This window comes from Parus major, chromosome 8 (genome assembly GCF_001522545.3).
Source record: "Parus major isolate Abel chromosome 8, Parus_major1.1, whole genome shotgun sequence".
Lineage (NCBI taxonomy): Eukaryota > Metazoa > Chordata > Aves > Passeriformes > Paridae > Parus > Parus major.
In genome coordinates, this window is record NC_031777.1 from 14,930,985 (window position 1) to 14,947,700 (window position 16,716).

The following is a 16,716-nucleotide window of genomic DNA, read 5'->3' on the forward strand; positions in this document are numbered from 1 at the left end:
ACTGACCTCACACTCTGTTCTTTGCACTCCAGTGCATTCCTCCTGATGAAGCTTGCACCTCTCTCAATGTGGATATGATCTTGGCCATGATGCACAACAAGAAAACCTTCACCAAGCCCCTTGTTGTAATAACACATGAAGGAAAACAAGAAGGTATAAAAATGAGCTTGACTTGTTTAATAATATATATAAAAAGTACTGTGTAACATACAGCCACTTGAAATGAGGGAGTACTAGAGTATGTGATATTGTACAATGCTGTGGTGGTACTGTGTCTGTAAGATGTCACTTGTTAGAACATTTCCCTGGCAGCAGTCATCAGGCCCCAAGTCGTAGCCATTTTTTAACCGCTGTTATTGTTCTCTGGACGTGTGGGTTTGCTGAGCATTGAGAGAGGAATACTCAAAGCAGTCAGTACATGGGTTTTGGAAGTATGAATGTAGCAGTAGCACTTGGAGCAATTTCTTGTTGCCGGGAGATCAAAGGCAGTATTCTGCTCCCTGCTGTGTCCTTTTTTATTGTGCCTGTAAATATAAATTTATGAATAATAACAATGGAATTGCAAAGTATTGAGGATGTTAAAGCCTGATAAGTTTGTAAGGCAAAGAGGTAGCCCCTGGAGACTCACTAGATTCTTAAAAACTATGAAGAGGAAAGGATAGTATGCACAAAGGGGCTCGCTCCTCTTTTGTGCGACTTAATTGATTATGTAATCTTTCTTGGGGGAAAAAAATAGTGTGGTTAGTAACTGGTTGAAGAAGTTAGAGAGGCTGAAGTGCATTATGAGATAATGCCAAACAGCTTGATGAGACCTTATTCTAGTTTAATAATGCCCTGTGAGTGATGGGAAGTAAGAATTGTTCTCACAGTTTCATTTAATTTGAAAGTTTTTCTTAGTAGATCACTCTGACAGCAGCATCAATCGGGTTTTGGTGCAGTCCTAGAGGAAAATATGTGCATTTATCTTTTATTTTTGTATTTGCACTGAAGTTTCATAAGTTTCAGTGACTTCCCATATGCATCAAAATCTTCCAATGGTGTCCAAAGGCTGTTTGACCTCTGGAATGCTTTTCAGGGAGCATCAAAAGGATGGGGATCAGGAGTCCTTTAACCTCTGTTTTACAGTGCCATGCTTTTAGTCTTTGAACAGTTTAAAGTTCAAATACGGCATTGCTAGGGGACATAGGCAGCAACTGTTTCTATCTAACTCTGCAAGTCAGCTCATATTTAGTTTGGAGGGTTTTTAACAAAATTGCTAATACAGATCAAATCCACTATAAATTGAAGTCAGGTATTTGATCTGTCACTGTTACAATTAAAACTGCTTTGGGCCTGACTCTGGACTTCCATTTTGCTCAGCTCTCATATTATTTCAGTTGGTTTTCTATTGGGAATGAGTAAATCCTGCAACTGAAATTCGGCTTTCAATAAACAGACTGGTACTTCAGCTCTCTTGTCCTTATGATGTGTGGAGCATTGTGCGCAGCTCCCATCTCGGGCTTCACTCAGAATGTTGTCTTTGTCAGAGGCACAAGCTCTCAGTGTGCAAAGACAAGCTAAATTTATAAAGATTAGTTACAGGGCAACAGTGTGATAGAGTATTTTGTTGCATTGTGGGTGATTTAGTATAATTGTGGGACGCTTGGTGGAATTCTCCCCAGCATATCCCAGCTTTCAGACACAGTACAAAGTGGCACATTAACAATGTAGCTTTGCTGGTATGCAGTTGTTCCGCAGTGAATGAAAACCCCTTTCCTAAAGCCAAATGCCATTGCTGGCCAATACATGAACCTAAGATTTGCAGAAGAAATTATATTACATTATTGAACAGGAGAATTTACCTCTCAGAGGTAGTGTACTTTGTTTTCTTTGATGTGAACAGAGCCAGCTTTCACTATAGCAAACCACTCTATGTGAGGTACTGCCCCTGATCCTCCTCCTCAAGCCACATGTGAAAGTCATGTGCTTGACATTCCAAAAGTCAGAACAAACTGGTCATTGCAAAGGTGGGTTTTTTCTTCAGACAAGCTTATAACTGTCATTGCCTGTATTAAAAATTACAATACTGTATCTAAATGAGAATTTGCAGTAAATCACAATAGAAGTGTTTAAAACCTAACTCCATGCCACATACATTCCCTTTGCATTCCTGCATTTCCCTGTGCTCTCCCCTACTCCCATGAAAGGCACATGGATGGCCATTTATATGCTAGGAAATATGAAAATAATGTAGGAAATATCTAGAAAATATCTGTTGAAGTAATCTACCAGTGTTGTTCAGATTTTTGATAAGTGTGGAAACTTCAGATTATTATTTCTACAGCAGAAAGAGACAGGTCATAGAGAGAAGGTCAAAAGGGTAGCTAACAAGTGCCTCTGTTCTATGAAGGTAGACAATATGATAATTCTAAAGGCTGGCAGCACTTGTTTTTGAATTAGATGTTTTTTGCAGACCTTCATGATTCTCACTGCTTCTAAGTTGCTCTGAGCAAACTGCAATAAAATACATGTAAGAACTGGATGACTGAGGGGAATTGATAATGACCTACACAGTTTATCATTAGCTGATTTCATATTCTCTGTAGAGAAGCCAGTGATAGAAATAGCATGGAAAATTCATTTTCCCCTCAGCTCAGAAGGCATTTTCTTGGCACATGGGATATGCCAGTGGAGTGTTTGGACAATCTGATAGTGCCCTTACCCATGTTTGTACTTTTCAGTGCTCCTTGGTTTCAGTCCAGCCCTCCTCCCAGATCTTACATTCAGTTATACTGTTGCTGTTATGTGCACTTGATAACTTTTCAGATTGTGTATGCCCACACACCCCTCCATGTCCTCACCTGTTTCTTACTACTGTTCCACCTGCTTCCTGTCATCTACCAGAAGTGATCTGAAAGGGATACTCACATGTTAGAACAAGACACAATAACACAGTTTAAGAATAAAATTATTTTTTAGACTTTTTAGGCACAGTTGTCTCACAGCCTAAAGGTCTAAGGGATATTGCTGGAAATTTGGTGCTGCCATCTGGGTTTTAGAAGTTAGAAGCATAGTCTTATTTTAGAACACTTTAAATAAATGAGTATATTTATTTTCAGTATTTTTGAGTTGTTATGTTTGCATAGACATTAATTAAACTATTTTTCCAGTTGCTAAAGATACAAAAACAAGTACTGAAACACAATCTTATCAAATCCTTTTATATCTGTTGCACTGATCACACTCAGATATGCCAGAATATAAATGAAATCCCTGAGTTGCTGGGCAATCCAGAATCAAACTGCAGCTAACCAAACAGGTCCCTGTTCTGAAGCCAGAATCTCTAGCTCTTCTCCTTGAGGTGGCATTCTTGGAGAAAGATAAGAGAGGCCAATTAAGAAAAAGGAGGGGATATTCTTCATTTTTTAAACATTTGTTTACTTGTCTCTTTCTGTTACATAGTGATATCTTCATCACTAGGATGATGATATTTTGTATTCTTGCCTAGAATAATACCTTTGATCTTCGAACAATACCTTTGATCTTTTATTTCTTATATATAATAATAATTCTTTTAACCACCCCCCCCAAAAAAAAACCCCACACAACTTCCAAGACAGAATACGGTGTAGAACTAAGGAAAATGGGTGAATCAACACATATTCATGAAAATTGGACAAAGCAGTATGTATTGTGCTATAAAACTCCCTGTTCATTAGTGAGCGTTTGCTTGTGTGTGTGTGTGTGATTTAGTGTGCTGGTATCTCAAATTTATGACTAGTTAATGGTCAGATGAATGCAATCACCTTAACACAATCTTTGTTCCTTCACAATCTGTGAGCTTTGAAGAGTTCCACATAGGGGTAACCACAGTTACTGTGGGTCACGCCTGATGGCATCTGATTTGGGAAAGGTTGCAGTGTATTTGCCAGCAAAATATACAATGCAGGAACTGTACTCTAGATAGAGTCCCTTGAGGAATAAATATATGAGTAGAATTTTTCTGAGATGAGTGAGATTACTGAATGTGGTCTGCCTTTTCTGAAATTCATGGTTTGTAAAAATTATAGTTAATGTCTTTCTGGCAGATCAGAACCTGCATAGTTTTTGGCTGCATGTGGTATTCTATCTGATTAATGTTTTGTGAATTTTCTTTGTTTTAAATTAGATCCCTCCCTTCCAAAGCCAAACGTGAGACAGCCACGTGAGTAACTCTTAAAACAATCTCTTAATTTTGAATGTTTGTCTAAAAAGCATTAGATAAATTTAAAAAATTCTCTTCAAGCTTTCTGAGCATGTGCATGTTTAATTCAGACAGAACAGAATTCTGACTGTATTGTTGATTGAGAGGTATCCATCAGTGTTCAGAGGAGAACTGTGACCTTTTGTTCATGTCAAGATGAGGTTTGGGGAAGCACCACAGAGAGCCTCAGCAAGTTCATGTGCTGGTGTGTGTGTTACCTCCCCCTCTCTGCTGAGGCCACTGCTTCCCAACGCCAGTGTTAGAGCAGCAATGCCATCCCTCAGAGCTTCTGTGCCCTACCTGTGTCCTGTTTCAGCCTCAGTCCTGTCCTGAACCACAGCCCCAGGTGCTCCATCACCAGCACTTACAGGCCATGCTTAGATGAGATCTCTGCCTTGATATGGATTCATTTCTTTGGTTTTAATGTTATCTTGGTGTAGTGAATTAGGGTTGATTAATGACCTGGAAAAGGAGAGAAGCAGCACTAGAATGAAAATAACAGGAAGGTGCAGATGATGTACAGCCAAAAGCAAGAATGAATGGAGAATAGGGAAATTTAAAGAGGAAGTGGAGAAGGGCCTTTTTCTGCTCCTGTCTCTGTGTCTTCAAGACTAGAAGTAGCCAAAGGAAGCAGAAACATTCTCATAGAAAAAAATGAAAGGGAAACCTTCTAAGACACTATCTGTCAGGTGTTGTATATGCAAACTAGGTCACAAGCACCCAGAAATGGGTCCTGAAGGTCCTGATGGGAATCAGGAGCTGCTGGAGAAGACTTTTGTAAAAACAGGATGAGGGATGTCCCTAGGGACATCTGCTGGATGCAGGATGTGTAAAGTGAGGGTGTTGGTTGTGTTCTGAGAACTGAAATTCCACTGAAGGATACTACTAAGATCCAGTCAACTCATTTCCAGCATAGTCAATAAAATGTTATTCATTGGCCTAAGTGATTTTCTGCACTGGGAGATATTAAAAATACTAAAATGAGAAATCAGTTTTTAAAGAAGAAATTTCCCCAAAAGATAGCCAAATTATTATTTCTTTTTAAAGTATTTTTAATTACCAAAAAGGAAAACACAGAGGCCAAAAATTTCTCTAGATTATTAGCAGTGGGGGACAATACATCCAGGATCCGAATGCTGTTAGCCTTGAAATGGTCCTACAAAAGGGCCTCTCCCCTAGAAAGTGATTTACGTGTGTATGTGCTTCTATTTTTGTGATCTGGAATTAATTTCTGTTATTGAAAGCGTTGCCAAATGTAAAAAACAATTGTTTCTATTTATGTTTTCACTGACTTTTTGCTGGCATCTCTTTCCTCTTAACATCAGTTCCGTTCTCCACCTAGATTTCAGACTGAACTTGAGGAGATATAGGGGAAAGTTTGCTTGAATGTTAGGCTATTTAAATGAAAAACATTTTTGCCAAACATCTCAGCCTTTTTAAAACATGCTTTAAAAATAAATGAATACTTAATTGAAAGCAAGTTATTAACAGCCAGCTGAAAATGCTTAATTTTTGCAACATTTTCCAGATTTATATGTGCTGAGCTGGAGTTTTGCTTTGTGATGTGGAACAGTTGGTTGGACTGAAGCCACTCTGAAAGCATCACTTTCATTTCCTTGATGCAAATCTGCCAGTCTGTTTCTCAAAGCGGTGCTTAGTTAACTATGAAATTTTAAAAAGCTCTTCCCTGAAAGACTATGGGTGAATTTTTGTAAAATGGTATTTATCTCTGACAATAAGAAGTGCCTGTGTTGTGTGTGTTTCCCTGAGCAGCTGTGCTGTACGGGCTGGACACGCTGACCGTGGTGGGCATCGCCTTCGCGGCATTCGTGATCGGAGCCCTGCTGACTGGAGCGCTCTGGTTCATCTACTCACGCACAGGTACGGCCAAGGGAGGGCAAGGGAGCCACCACTGCTTATCCTGGGCCTTTTTATTTTCTTGCTCTCACTTCTTACTCAGGAGTTTTCCAGCAGCTCATGCCATGAGCCTATTGCATATCAGCTGAGTGATACCTGCCCTTCCCTAGCGGGAGATGTTATGTTTTATGGTTTAAAATTTGCTTAAATAATTTTAAATGTAAGTCTTGAAAATTCACCTGGGACTTGAGTAAAACTGAGTATTTCTGACTTGTGTATTATCATTAGTAACACCTCTGTATTTCAAATTTAGTTAACATTTCAGTTAATGGATCCCTTTTTGTTCCCATACTACTTTTTAAATTTTTTTTGCAGTTACTACATTAGGCTGATGTGTACAAGAAGTGGGCCAAATGGTTATGAGAATGCTTTAAAACATTCTAAACAGACATAGGCTGAGTATAACTAGACTTGAAATTTTTTCTTGGGCCTTGATTACATAGAATTTTTGCTACAATTATTTATTTCTTCATTCTTCAACTACTATTTTCAATTGCTAGAAGTCACATGTAATCTTAATTGTGTGCAACCAAATACTTAGGAATGTGTCTGAATTGTTGCAGCCTCTATGCACAGATAATTTTCCAGTGTCTCCTTAGAATTTTTTCCCATGTTAAACTAAATTAGCAGGAATGGAATACTGTATTGAAAGAAGAGGGCATTAGGGGAGCTTTCTGTTGCATGCCCCAGACGAAGACTGGACACTGATAGAGCCTTGATTTCCAGCATATAACCTCAGCTGCTTGTGGATGATGGGGTATCTCAGGATCCTTAGAGTATTCTGGGCTCCCAGTTGTTCTACTTGTGACCTCATGAGACCCTACCAAGATCTGGGAGGTGGGAAAAATGTGAGGTCAATTACTCCAAGCCTGTGCAGCTCTGAAGCACTGAAATTTGCCTGTAGCCCACTGCAGGAGGGTTTTTTCTCACATCTAAAACCTCATGGAAGCTATTTAGGACTGAGAATCTGTCCCTATTGGATCAGAGCTTCTGTAAATATTATGACCTAGGAGCTTATGTTAATTTGGAAATAAAAACCATGGTGTTTTTTCCAATTGGCAGTGCAACAATTTTGTATAAGCAGTTTAATACTTCTCAGTGCATCAGCTGTGTATGATACTTGTTTGGAATTGAAGCAAACATGGAAAATGTAAAGATTGTGATAATATGTATAAATTGTATAATTCTGTCTCATATAAACACTGAAATGTTGTGGAAGAAGAGTAAGCGCCATTTCAGTGAGTAAATGGGAAGTTGAGTAATTCCCATATTGGTAACCTTTATTAAACAAAAATTGATTGTTAAATTGATACCTTTGGTCCTGCATTTGTGGAAGTTCAATCTGTATTCACATACAGAGCCATCTATTGACATGTGTTGTGTGTCAGTACTCAAGGAACACTGGGAAGCCAACATGATAAATCCTTCAGCAACAGTAGAACTCAAACCAGTCCCATTAAAAGAATTATATTAGCTAACTACATCAGTCATGGTGACCACATACAGGTAGTGGAGAGGGCAGCTGCTCTGGCTTTGTGTTCCAGAGATGAAAATAAGTGGAGAAAAAGGCCAGAGAAAAAGTAATAAATGAATATAAGAAAGAAAGGGGACACTTTAACTCATCTGATTAGAGAATCACAGAAATGATAAAAATTATCATGGAAGTTTTCTGGTTCAGATTTTCGAGGAATTGTGAAAGTGCACCTATGTTCCTGTGCATGTAATTTTTCTGTGCATAGTGGTTTGTATCTACAAAGCATAACTTGCAGCAGAGTGCAGCGAAGGCTCTGGCAGGCACAGGCTCTTGGAGGACAACTGCTGTGGCAAACAAGATAATCCAGCTGCAGTGGAAACATTTTAGAGCTCGCTGCAGGCTTTTATTAACTTAAGGAGGAGAAGAAAAAACTATAATTTCATCTACAGAATGCCTGTCTTTTGCCATTAGAAAATTTATGCATTGCTGAATCGTGTTCTGAAATCTTATCTTTTGTTTTAAGTAGTACTGGGTTTCCAGCACATGATTTAGACAAAAGGTTGGAAAATATGAGTTCATTCTAAAAACTCTGTTTTGCTGATAGTCAGAGCACAGATAAAAGCTACTGCTGGTAGAGAATGGCAGCTTGGGATGTGTGAAGTTATTTTTGTTGCTGTAGTGTTATGTGCAATGCAGCAAAAGGCCATCCTTTTGTAAGTAAGATTTGCTGATACACTTTTACCAGTGTGTCTCTGCTGCTAACAAAAAAAGTGTTACATGAATGAGCTCTTTTATTCATCTTGATAGGCCATTAGCATTAAAACCTCAAGCAAGTGATAGCAGAAAGCAACTACAAAATAGGTAGAATTTCATCTCCAGATACTGAGCAAGGATTGTTGTGTTGTTGTGTAGGGCTTTTGCTAATGTCAGTCATGAAAAATTTCTGCCAAAGCATCACAGCTGTGCTTTAGAAAATTCTAGATTTTCTGAAACAATTCAACATGGAATAGAGATGTCCTGTGATACACTGGTAGTAAGAGAAGAGACAGGGAAAGCTAATAATCAGAAGAACAGATGAGGAATTTTAGCTGACTTGTCTGCAAAAAGACTCAGTACTTTTGGTCCTTTCTCTAGTCAATTAAAGGGCATGAAAGGTGTTGGAGAGGACCCAAGAACTAAGGGAAATACCAGACATTTGCCACAATTAACCTCATTTATCTAGGGGTCTTGTAAAGAAGCAAAAATCTTGCAGTGTGCATGAATGCAGAAACTCTTCATCATTTAACCATATAAATATGTATCAATGTAATACACATCTTAGTAGGCATCATTGAGTATGTTTAGGAGAAACAGGCACAAGCCTGATTAGTTAATGAGACCATTAAACCTTGTAAAGTGTGTTAAAGAAAACATCCGTCCCTGCGTTCTCTTAGGAAGCGCGCTTCCCTTCTTCAGGCAGTGCTGCAAGTTAAGAGGATAAAGTGTTCCAAAATCTGAGAAGTTAAAAGCGTCCCTCCTCCCCCACTTCTCCCTTTTTTATGGGATCTGATTTAAAGTAAACTGACATAGCAACCAATTATATTTGGCAAATGGAGATAGAAAAGCAAACATTCAGACTTCCTGGACAGGGAGTACAACTGGCAGCTTTCCTAAGTGTGAATAATAAAGTGCATGTTGTTGCGTTCAGATGGGTAAAAGCTTGTTTACTGTCAATAGATGAGATGTGTCCGTTCTGAGCAGTTTTGGTTCGGTAACATGAGATACATGAAGCCGTTTACATGAAAAAGGCAGATGGAGAATGCCTCTTCAGTGATCGTTTACATTTCTTTACATCCTTTTCTTGAACAGTCTTTTAAAAAAAGCTTTTCTACAGTTTAGCTAGGTGTTGAGGAAATAAAATACAGGAAAAGTCAGCCAGTCCAGATGTAGTTGCTAGGCTGTGTGTTCATAACATCATTGTGATTTGGATTTTCATTTTTCTTGTGAACATTGAGAATTTATTATTGTTCAAGAAGTGATTGTGGTGCATCAGAGCTGCTGATGTGCTCTAGAAATGAGACACTGCAGAGGCCATTACAGTGGAAGGAAGGGGTCTTCCAACCCAAACAGAAGGGAGGGTGCCTCCTAGGACACTTTCCAGAGGAGCCAGGAGGAGAGTGAGAGCCATTGGCTTGCTGGGGGCTCAGTGGAGCTGCGCTTTTGCTTTACCATAAAATTAAAACAACATGTGTTTGGCTCATAAATGAATTTATGTTTAAATGCATACAGATTGTATTGATGTGCTGAGGCTGCCCAAAGCTGTGTGTAACCATGTGGTTTGTAAAATGGGTGACTGCAGAGATGCAGGGAGAGCCAGGGGCCCCGCCTGGGGAGCCCAGCAGCTGCCCTTCCTCTGCCGCCTAAGCGGCTTCTGCAGCGGGGCTGGGGGTCTGCAGCCCCCCTCGCTGCTTTCTGCTGTTTGTGTTCACTTGCTTAGTTTTAATGAAAGGGAGTTTGCTTATCACTGCCTTTATAAATATATCCTGTAGTACAAAAGGAAGGAAGACATGTACACAAACAACGGGAGGAGAAGGCAGCAAATCAGGAGGGGAAGAAACATCCAAACAAAGCTTATGAAAGCCTGTACAGCATTATGACACATACTTTGATTTGAGACTGTTTGTTCTGGGGGGTTACAAAGCCCTTTCCAAAGCAAGGTAAAGCTTGATTTATTTGCAGATGACTGGGGGTAGATTCTGACCTGCTGCCTATGAACAGAAATGCATGGCTCATTGATGAGCTATAATGGTTATTTCTTACACTGGGAAAAACAGATTCAAAATCTACTCACAAGAGCAAAATGCTGGACTGAATGCTGAATTTAAAAACAAGATCCTCACCCTCTTTTCGAAAGTTTATTTGGCCTTCTGGGCAGTGTGGTTTAGTAGTTTAGTTTGTTGTTTTTTCTGTCCTGTCCTGTCCCTTCTTTCCTCCACATTCCTAAACCAGTGGGGTGTAAGGCAAGAGCTGTGTGTTGTGGGGCCTTAAGTTCTCTTCAGCTGTAGCTGTTGCTTGAGCTAGCTGCCGGTCTCCATTACACAGAGCGCTTGCAACCTCTGCTGTGAGAAATCCTCAGACCTCCCTTGTTTGTTTGTAGCAGGCCTCTGAGTACTGAGCAGCCTGCAGAAGGATATTTTGGCCTGAGACACAAAGCGTTAAAGGCGCATTTCCTCTGCAGCCACATTCCGAGAAGCTGGGGCTCTGGCAGCTGGGCAGCAGCACACAGGGCATGGGATGTGCCAGCACAGCTCCTGTGGGAGGAAGCTGGCTCGTCCTTGCGCTGTAACCCTCTGGATGCAGGCTGGGGCTCCGGCCTTCAGCCTGTCACTGAAGCAGTCACTGGGAAGTGGGATCTCTACTAAATCCTGAACATGGAAGAATAATTGGAGTGTGCAGACCTGACCCATGGCATCAGGTTTTGGATAACATAGGATAATGTGGTGCAGGAGAGCTGCGTCACCATAAGCTCATGAGGCAGGAGATGTACTAGCCTCTGATTTTTCCTAATTGCTCTGCCCATGATCCCACGAATCATTTCCATCTTCCTCGTTCTCTGGGAAAGCAGCCGTGCTGGTGCTGGCTGCCACAGCAGGTCTGCAGCTCAGGCAGCAGCAGTGTGACTGCTACTGCACTGAGATCACAGGTTCACATCCTGGAGATGAGCTCAAGGGAGGCGGCAGCAACATGCACATTATATAAACTTAAGTCTTGCCATCTGTTTTGAAGAGACTATTTTGTAATATTGCTAATGTTACAGACTTGAGTACTGTACCTTTAAAAATGCCAGTTATGATTTCCTGTGTGGCCTTATTATGATCTTTTAGGCATTAAATGGTATAATTATTACTTTCATGCTTAGTTGACAGCTGGATTTTTCCCTTCAATCCCAGCCACAGGTGCAGAACGGTGTGAGGAGACCCCAAGTGCTTGATTTGGCAATCTAAATAGTGGAGGGGTTTTAATTTACTGTCAATAAACAGTTAACAAGAAATGGTGAGACATGTTCTCACTACAGGTTATAAGTGTTGCACATACTCTGGTAGCTATAGGAAAACTCCCTGCATGTTGTATTAAAAGTAAATCAAGTCAAGCTTTCAGGATAGCCTGTTGTTTTTCTACATGAAGAAAACTGGCTGTGTCTCAGGATATGTGGTATCCAGATGATTGAAGAACATTGTCTTCAACTACACTTCTAGTAAATGTGCTGCTCTATAAACTGGCATTAAAACTAAAGCCTACATTTCCTGGCCTTTTTCCTGGAAACAGGAAAGCTATAAAGTGTCTGAGTTGTGTAATAGGACCCATTCTGAGTGACAGCTGACAACAGAAGATAGACAGTGTTGATCTTGGCAGTTTCCATCAGCTGCTTATAAAATGCTCAAGGAAACAGTGCTGTTATTTTCCCCATGTGCACAGCAATGCTTAGCTGCCAAAGTCTAGTAACATTTTCAGTGATACTCCAATTAAGGTCTGTTACCCAATGTATTAATTACATGGGAAAACAGACTGCCAGAAGAGGAAGACTGGGAAGAAACGGATTGTTTTTTTCTATGACAACATTTTTAATTTATCTTCTGACCCCACTTTTTCTCTTGTCTGTCCCTCAGGGGAAGCAGCAGGAAGACAGCAGGTCCCTACATCACCGCCAGCCTCTGAGAACAGCAGTGCAGCACACAGCATTGGCAGCACACAGAGCACCCCCTGCTCCAGCAGCAGTGCCACCTAACCCGGGGACACAGCTGAGGAGCAGCACAGCACTGCGTGGGGACATCAGACAGCAGCTTTTTAACGTTAAAAGGATTGTTTTGGTTGCTTCTGACAAAAATGAGGAGGGGTTTTTCTACCGGAAAAAAAAAAAAAAAAAAAAGGACTGATTTTCTTTTGGGGAAGCCACTGTGTGTGTGAGTGTGTATATGAGCACACAATGCATGAGTGAACACAGCCTGTTGGATCTTGTTAGCATGTTATGCTACGTGTGACAAAGCTACTAATGTTACAGTACTGCAACCTGTTCTAGGGGTCTGTGGGCCCTCAATGTGAAATCTATGCCAGTTTGGAAAAATGCTGCTTTGTCTATATGGTATTTTCCTTTCCCTGAACCTTCTCATTGACACAAGGTATTCATTAAGGGAATTCAGTCATAGAATCACAGACTGGTTTGGGTTGGAATGGACCTTAAAGATGATCTAGTTCCAACCCTCTGCCATGGGCAGGGACACCTTCCACTAGACCAGGTTGCCCAAGCCCCATCCAATGTGCCTTTGAATACTTCTAGAGATGGGATATCCAGAACTTCTCTGGGCAACCTGTTCAGTGTCTCACTACCCTCACAGTAAAGAGTTTTTTCCTAATACCTAATCTAAACCTGCCCTATTTCAGTTAAAAGCCATTACTCCTTGTCCTATCACTACATAAGATAAGCAGAACAAAGATGATCTTAGGTCAAAGGATTTCTGTTTGTCTGAGCAAGAAAGCATCAATGTCAGATCTCCTTGGTAAATAACATTTTATTATTCAGCTACATTTAGCCTCTTTTGAATAATCTTTATTTTGTTCAGCTTACAGCTACAGCATCTCATTTGCTTTCCTGTTGTGTTTGCAGCTTCAGGTTTGTTCCAGGTATTTTTGTTATAATACTCATTGATTTGGTAATTGGAAAAGAGCACACTCTAACATTCCCTGTCTTGTTTTATGGGCCAAAGCTCTTTTGTAAGAGATTTTTTGATCTGCTATACCAAATACAGAGACACACAAACATTAAGACAAAAAATGGTCTTGTGCACTAACAAATATGGGTGTGTACCTTTAATGGCAGTGTCTTTATGCAGATAGATATATATCAAGGTATGCACAGCCTAACCACTTTACCAATTGGAAATTAGCACAGCATTGCTTCCATACATAAACATATAAACCATAAATATATATATATAAAAAAATTATAAACTGAAAAGACAGTTTTTATAGGTAGATAAAGGAGATAAAGAATTTGATTTGGTTCTAATCTTTTAGCTAGTCTAAATTCTCTTTGAAATAAGAGATGAGTTTGAGGGCACAAGGAATCTACAGTAGTGCCTGATGTTTGCTATTCTCTGAAAATAGTTGTGCAGTTGTTTGTATCAAGCTGTTGTATGAACATTATGATTGGATAGTCCCAAAGTAGCATCAGAATATGGAAATGGCAGAAGGGTACTAATTGTCACTATTTTTTAGTGTCATTGCCTTATCTTGACCTTCAAATTGATGCAAAATGAAAAGCAAAAGAGGGCACTTTTAACGTGTAATTGTTTGACTGTTACTTGCCACTTTGTAATGTGTTCTACTGATCTTTCTTTGAGGAAGAAAGAGCGTTGTTTTCCTCTAAAAATGAGATTAATAACTTCCATTAGTTGTAATGAAGATTACCTGTGTTCTGCAAGAGAGGAAGGGACTTCATTACAGACGAGTGATAGTCTGCTCTGAAGTCTGAGCTGCAGATTTCTTGCTGATTCTACACTTGTGCCTTGCTGATGCCAGGATGGTCCAAGTGCAACACATGCAATAGATTTAAGTGCCCAGGATCAGGCAGAATGTTACTCACTTTAAATCAAATCTGTTAGCAATCCTGCAAACACCTATGCAAACGGGTAACTGCACGCCTTGTCCTCACTGTTGGAAGCATATGCTCGACTGTACACCAGGGCTGGGCTCAGCATCCGTGCAGGCAGGGGAGGCTCAGAGTTACACATGCAAAAATATTTGATGTTACCAGGCCAGTGAGCAGTCCTGGTGATGTGGGCAGGGTGTCATGTAAGTGTAGTTACCCCTGTGCAGAAGGGTGTGCAGGACTGGCTCTGCTCGAGTCAGGAGGATGAATGTGCTACCTGTGTGGTTGAGAAGAAAGCGCTTTGCCTAACCTTCAGCAGAATGTATTGTTAAAGCATATTCTATGTGTAAAGTCTTTAAAGATGTCTTCAAAGAAGACTAGAGTCTTTAAGTTCAATCATAGCTATATTTTACTACATTAAATTTCTGTATAAAGATATATTTAAATGTTCTAGATAAATGTAAGTTACTCTATATGAAATGTTTAATTTCAATTACTGTGAAATTTACATATTTTGTAAATTCCTTTCCCCGTTTTAACCCTTTCCTTCCTCAGATATTTTATTATGTAGTTTCTCATAGGAAGTATTAGCTTTGGTTGTTGGGATGGACAGGTTGAAAAATTCCATGTAAAATAGATAATTGTATATTTTTGAGAGAAATATGCTGCATTATCAATCTTTTTATCAAAAATCTAATCTAATTTTAGAATAATTTGCAGATTTATATTTACATTTGGATAAACCAAAAATATATAAAGGTCAAAGATTTGATTTGTTGACTTTTGTGTGAAATACAGTTTAAATTAACTGAACTTGGTATACTCAGCTATTTAATTCAGCAATTTTAATACACCTGAGTTAATTGTCTGTTGGAGTTTACCAAAATGGCACATGATTGCTTAGCAGATGGAAGAGCCATTTCTGCTTCAATAAAGAGAGAAAACCAAACCCAAGCATTCCCAGTGAATAACTTTATTACAGAAATGTGTAGTACTTTGCAGCAGCTGTTAAGCTGCCCTCTGCTCAGAGCCCAGTACACCTCTAGCTCTGGTTTTATAGCAGCCATTTGTCTCCATGGCCAGGCTGCGTGTGGTGTGGCAGCTCCTGCATAACCACTGGGACATCAATTCCCACCTCTGTCCCATGTGGTTTCGCCACGCTGGACTCACGTGGCAGAGCCCTGTGGGCTCTGGAAGAGCCCAGCAGAGGGTGTTAAAGCAGGGTTTGGATGGATGGGGTCAGTGGTTAATTTCAGCACAATGGAATCGACTGCGAAGGAACTTCTTATGTAAGAATGGGAGGATTGGGCTTAAAATGGACACCTTCTGCCTGTAAAAACTATTAGTAGCATACTTAAACTCCAAAGTAGACTGCTTGTTCTGTCATGTGTCGTCTAATCACTAACCTTTTACAGTGTTTGGTTTTGGACATTACTACATTTGTGTTTCAAGAGGTCAGATCTTTCTGTGTTAGGCTATTTTTGTAGCATTTTCCACATGGAAATGGATTTTGCAAAATGTCTGTAGATGCTGATGATTGTAACCTTCCCCCTGCTCTTTCCTAACCATTCCTCTCCTGTATGTTCCTTCTGTTATGTATATCTACCTCATGCTTCACAAGAAGACTGTACTGTTGGTTGTGCTGGCAGCCCTGTGTGTGAGGTGACCGTTGTGCCCTGTTGTTTGTCGTTCATTGGGATGTTCCTAGTGTTATCAGATCTACGCTGCCATGTCCTGCCAGTTCCAAACACAATATTCTCACCTTTGAATAAATAAGTATATTTCTTTTGGATGCAAATGCCAGATTATTTTTTTTTAATCAAAGAATGGGAGAAATTTACTTGCTAATACCTGTGGCCAGTCTAAACACCCCATTTGTATTTCATATGGCATTCAGTATTTCAGAGCCTTGTGGAAATGCATAGTTGTACAGTTTTGATAACCACAGTGTTATGTCATCTTAGTCTCTTGTGCATAATAAAGTATATATCAATTTATTAATAATTGATGTCATGATTCATTTAAGTTGTACAGAGCCAACAAAAACAGATCGAATTTTGTCTCACTGCTCTGTCCTCATGTCCCATAAATTTCAGTGGGAATTGTGTGTGAAATTTGTGTATCCACTTCTGTTTTCTCCTTTCTGAGTACTTTTGTCCATTGGCTTCGTTGGACTACTCAGTATCATGGCTTCTTGTAGAAACCAGTAGATATGTTCAGGTAGATGCTGCTGTTTTTCTCTTGAAGTCAAGTCCAGAGCTCTGATGCTGTGGGCATTTTGTTGTTGCATGTCAAGACAGGACCTCAGTTGAATTCTGCACAAAGCCTGGCTTGAGCACAGTGAAGCCCATAGTAGAGTGCTGGTGGGTTGTACCTGTGACTGCAGCTACACTGCAGTCTTACATGAGCAAAACTCTGTTTTCATCACTGAATGGTCTTCCTGTGCAGGAGCAGGTAGTTTGGCTGTGTATCAGCAGG

General features: G+C 40.0%; 1 protein-coding gene across 2 annotated transcripts in view; it reads left to right on the top strand.

The window, feature by feature from the left end:
* Nucleotides 1-16,242, top strand: part of TGFBR3 (transforming growth factor beta receptor 3) — a 115,276-nt gene extending 99,034 nt beyond the window's left edge. For both annotated transcript variants that reach the window (XM_015636573.2, XM_015636572.2), the window contains exons 14-17: nt 33-153; nt 4,148-4,183; nt 5,996-6,103; nt 12,260-16,242. In XM_015636573.2, coding sequence (XP_015492059.1) covers nt 33-153; nt 4,148-4,183; nt 5,996-6,103; nt 12,260-12,378 — 384 coding nt within the window. In that variant the 3' untranslated portion in view covers nt 12,379-16,242. The remainder of the gene's footprint in view (nt 1-32; nt 154-4,147; nt 4,184-5,995; nt 6,104-12,259) is intronic.
* The last annotated feature ends 474 nt before the right edge of the window (nt 16,243-16,716 follow it).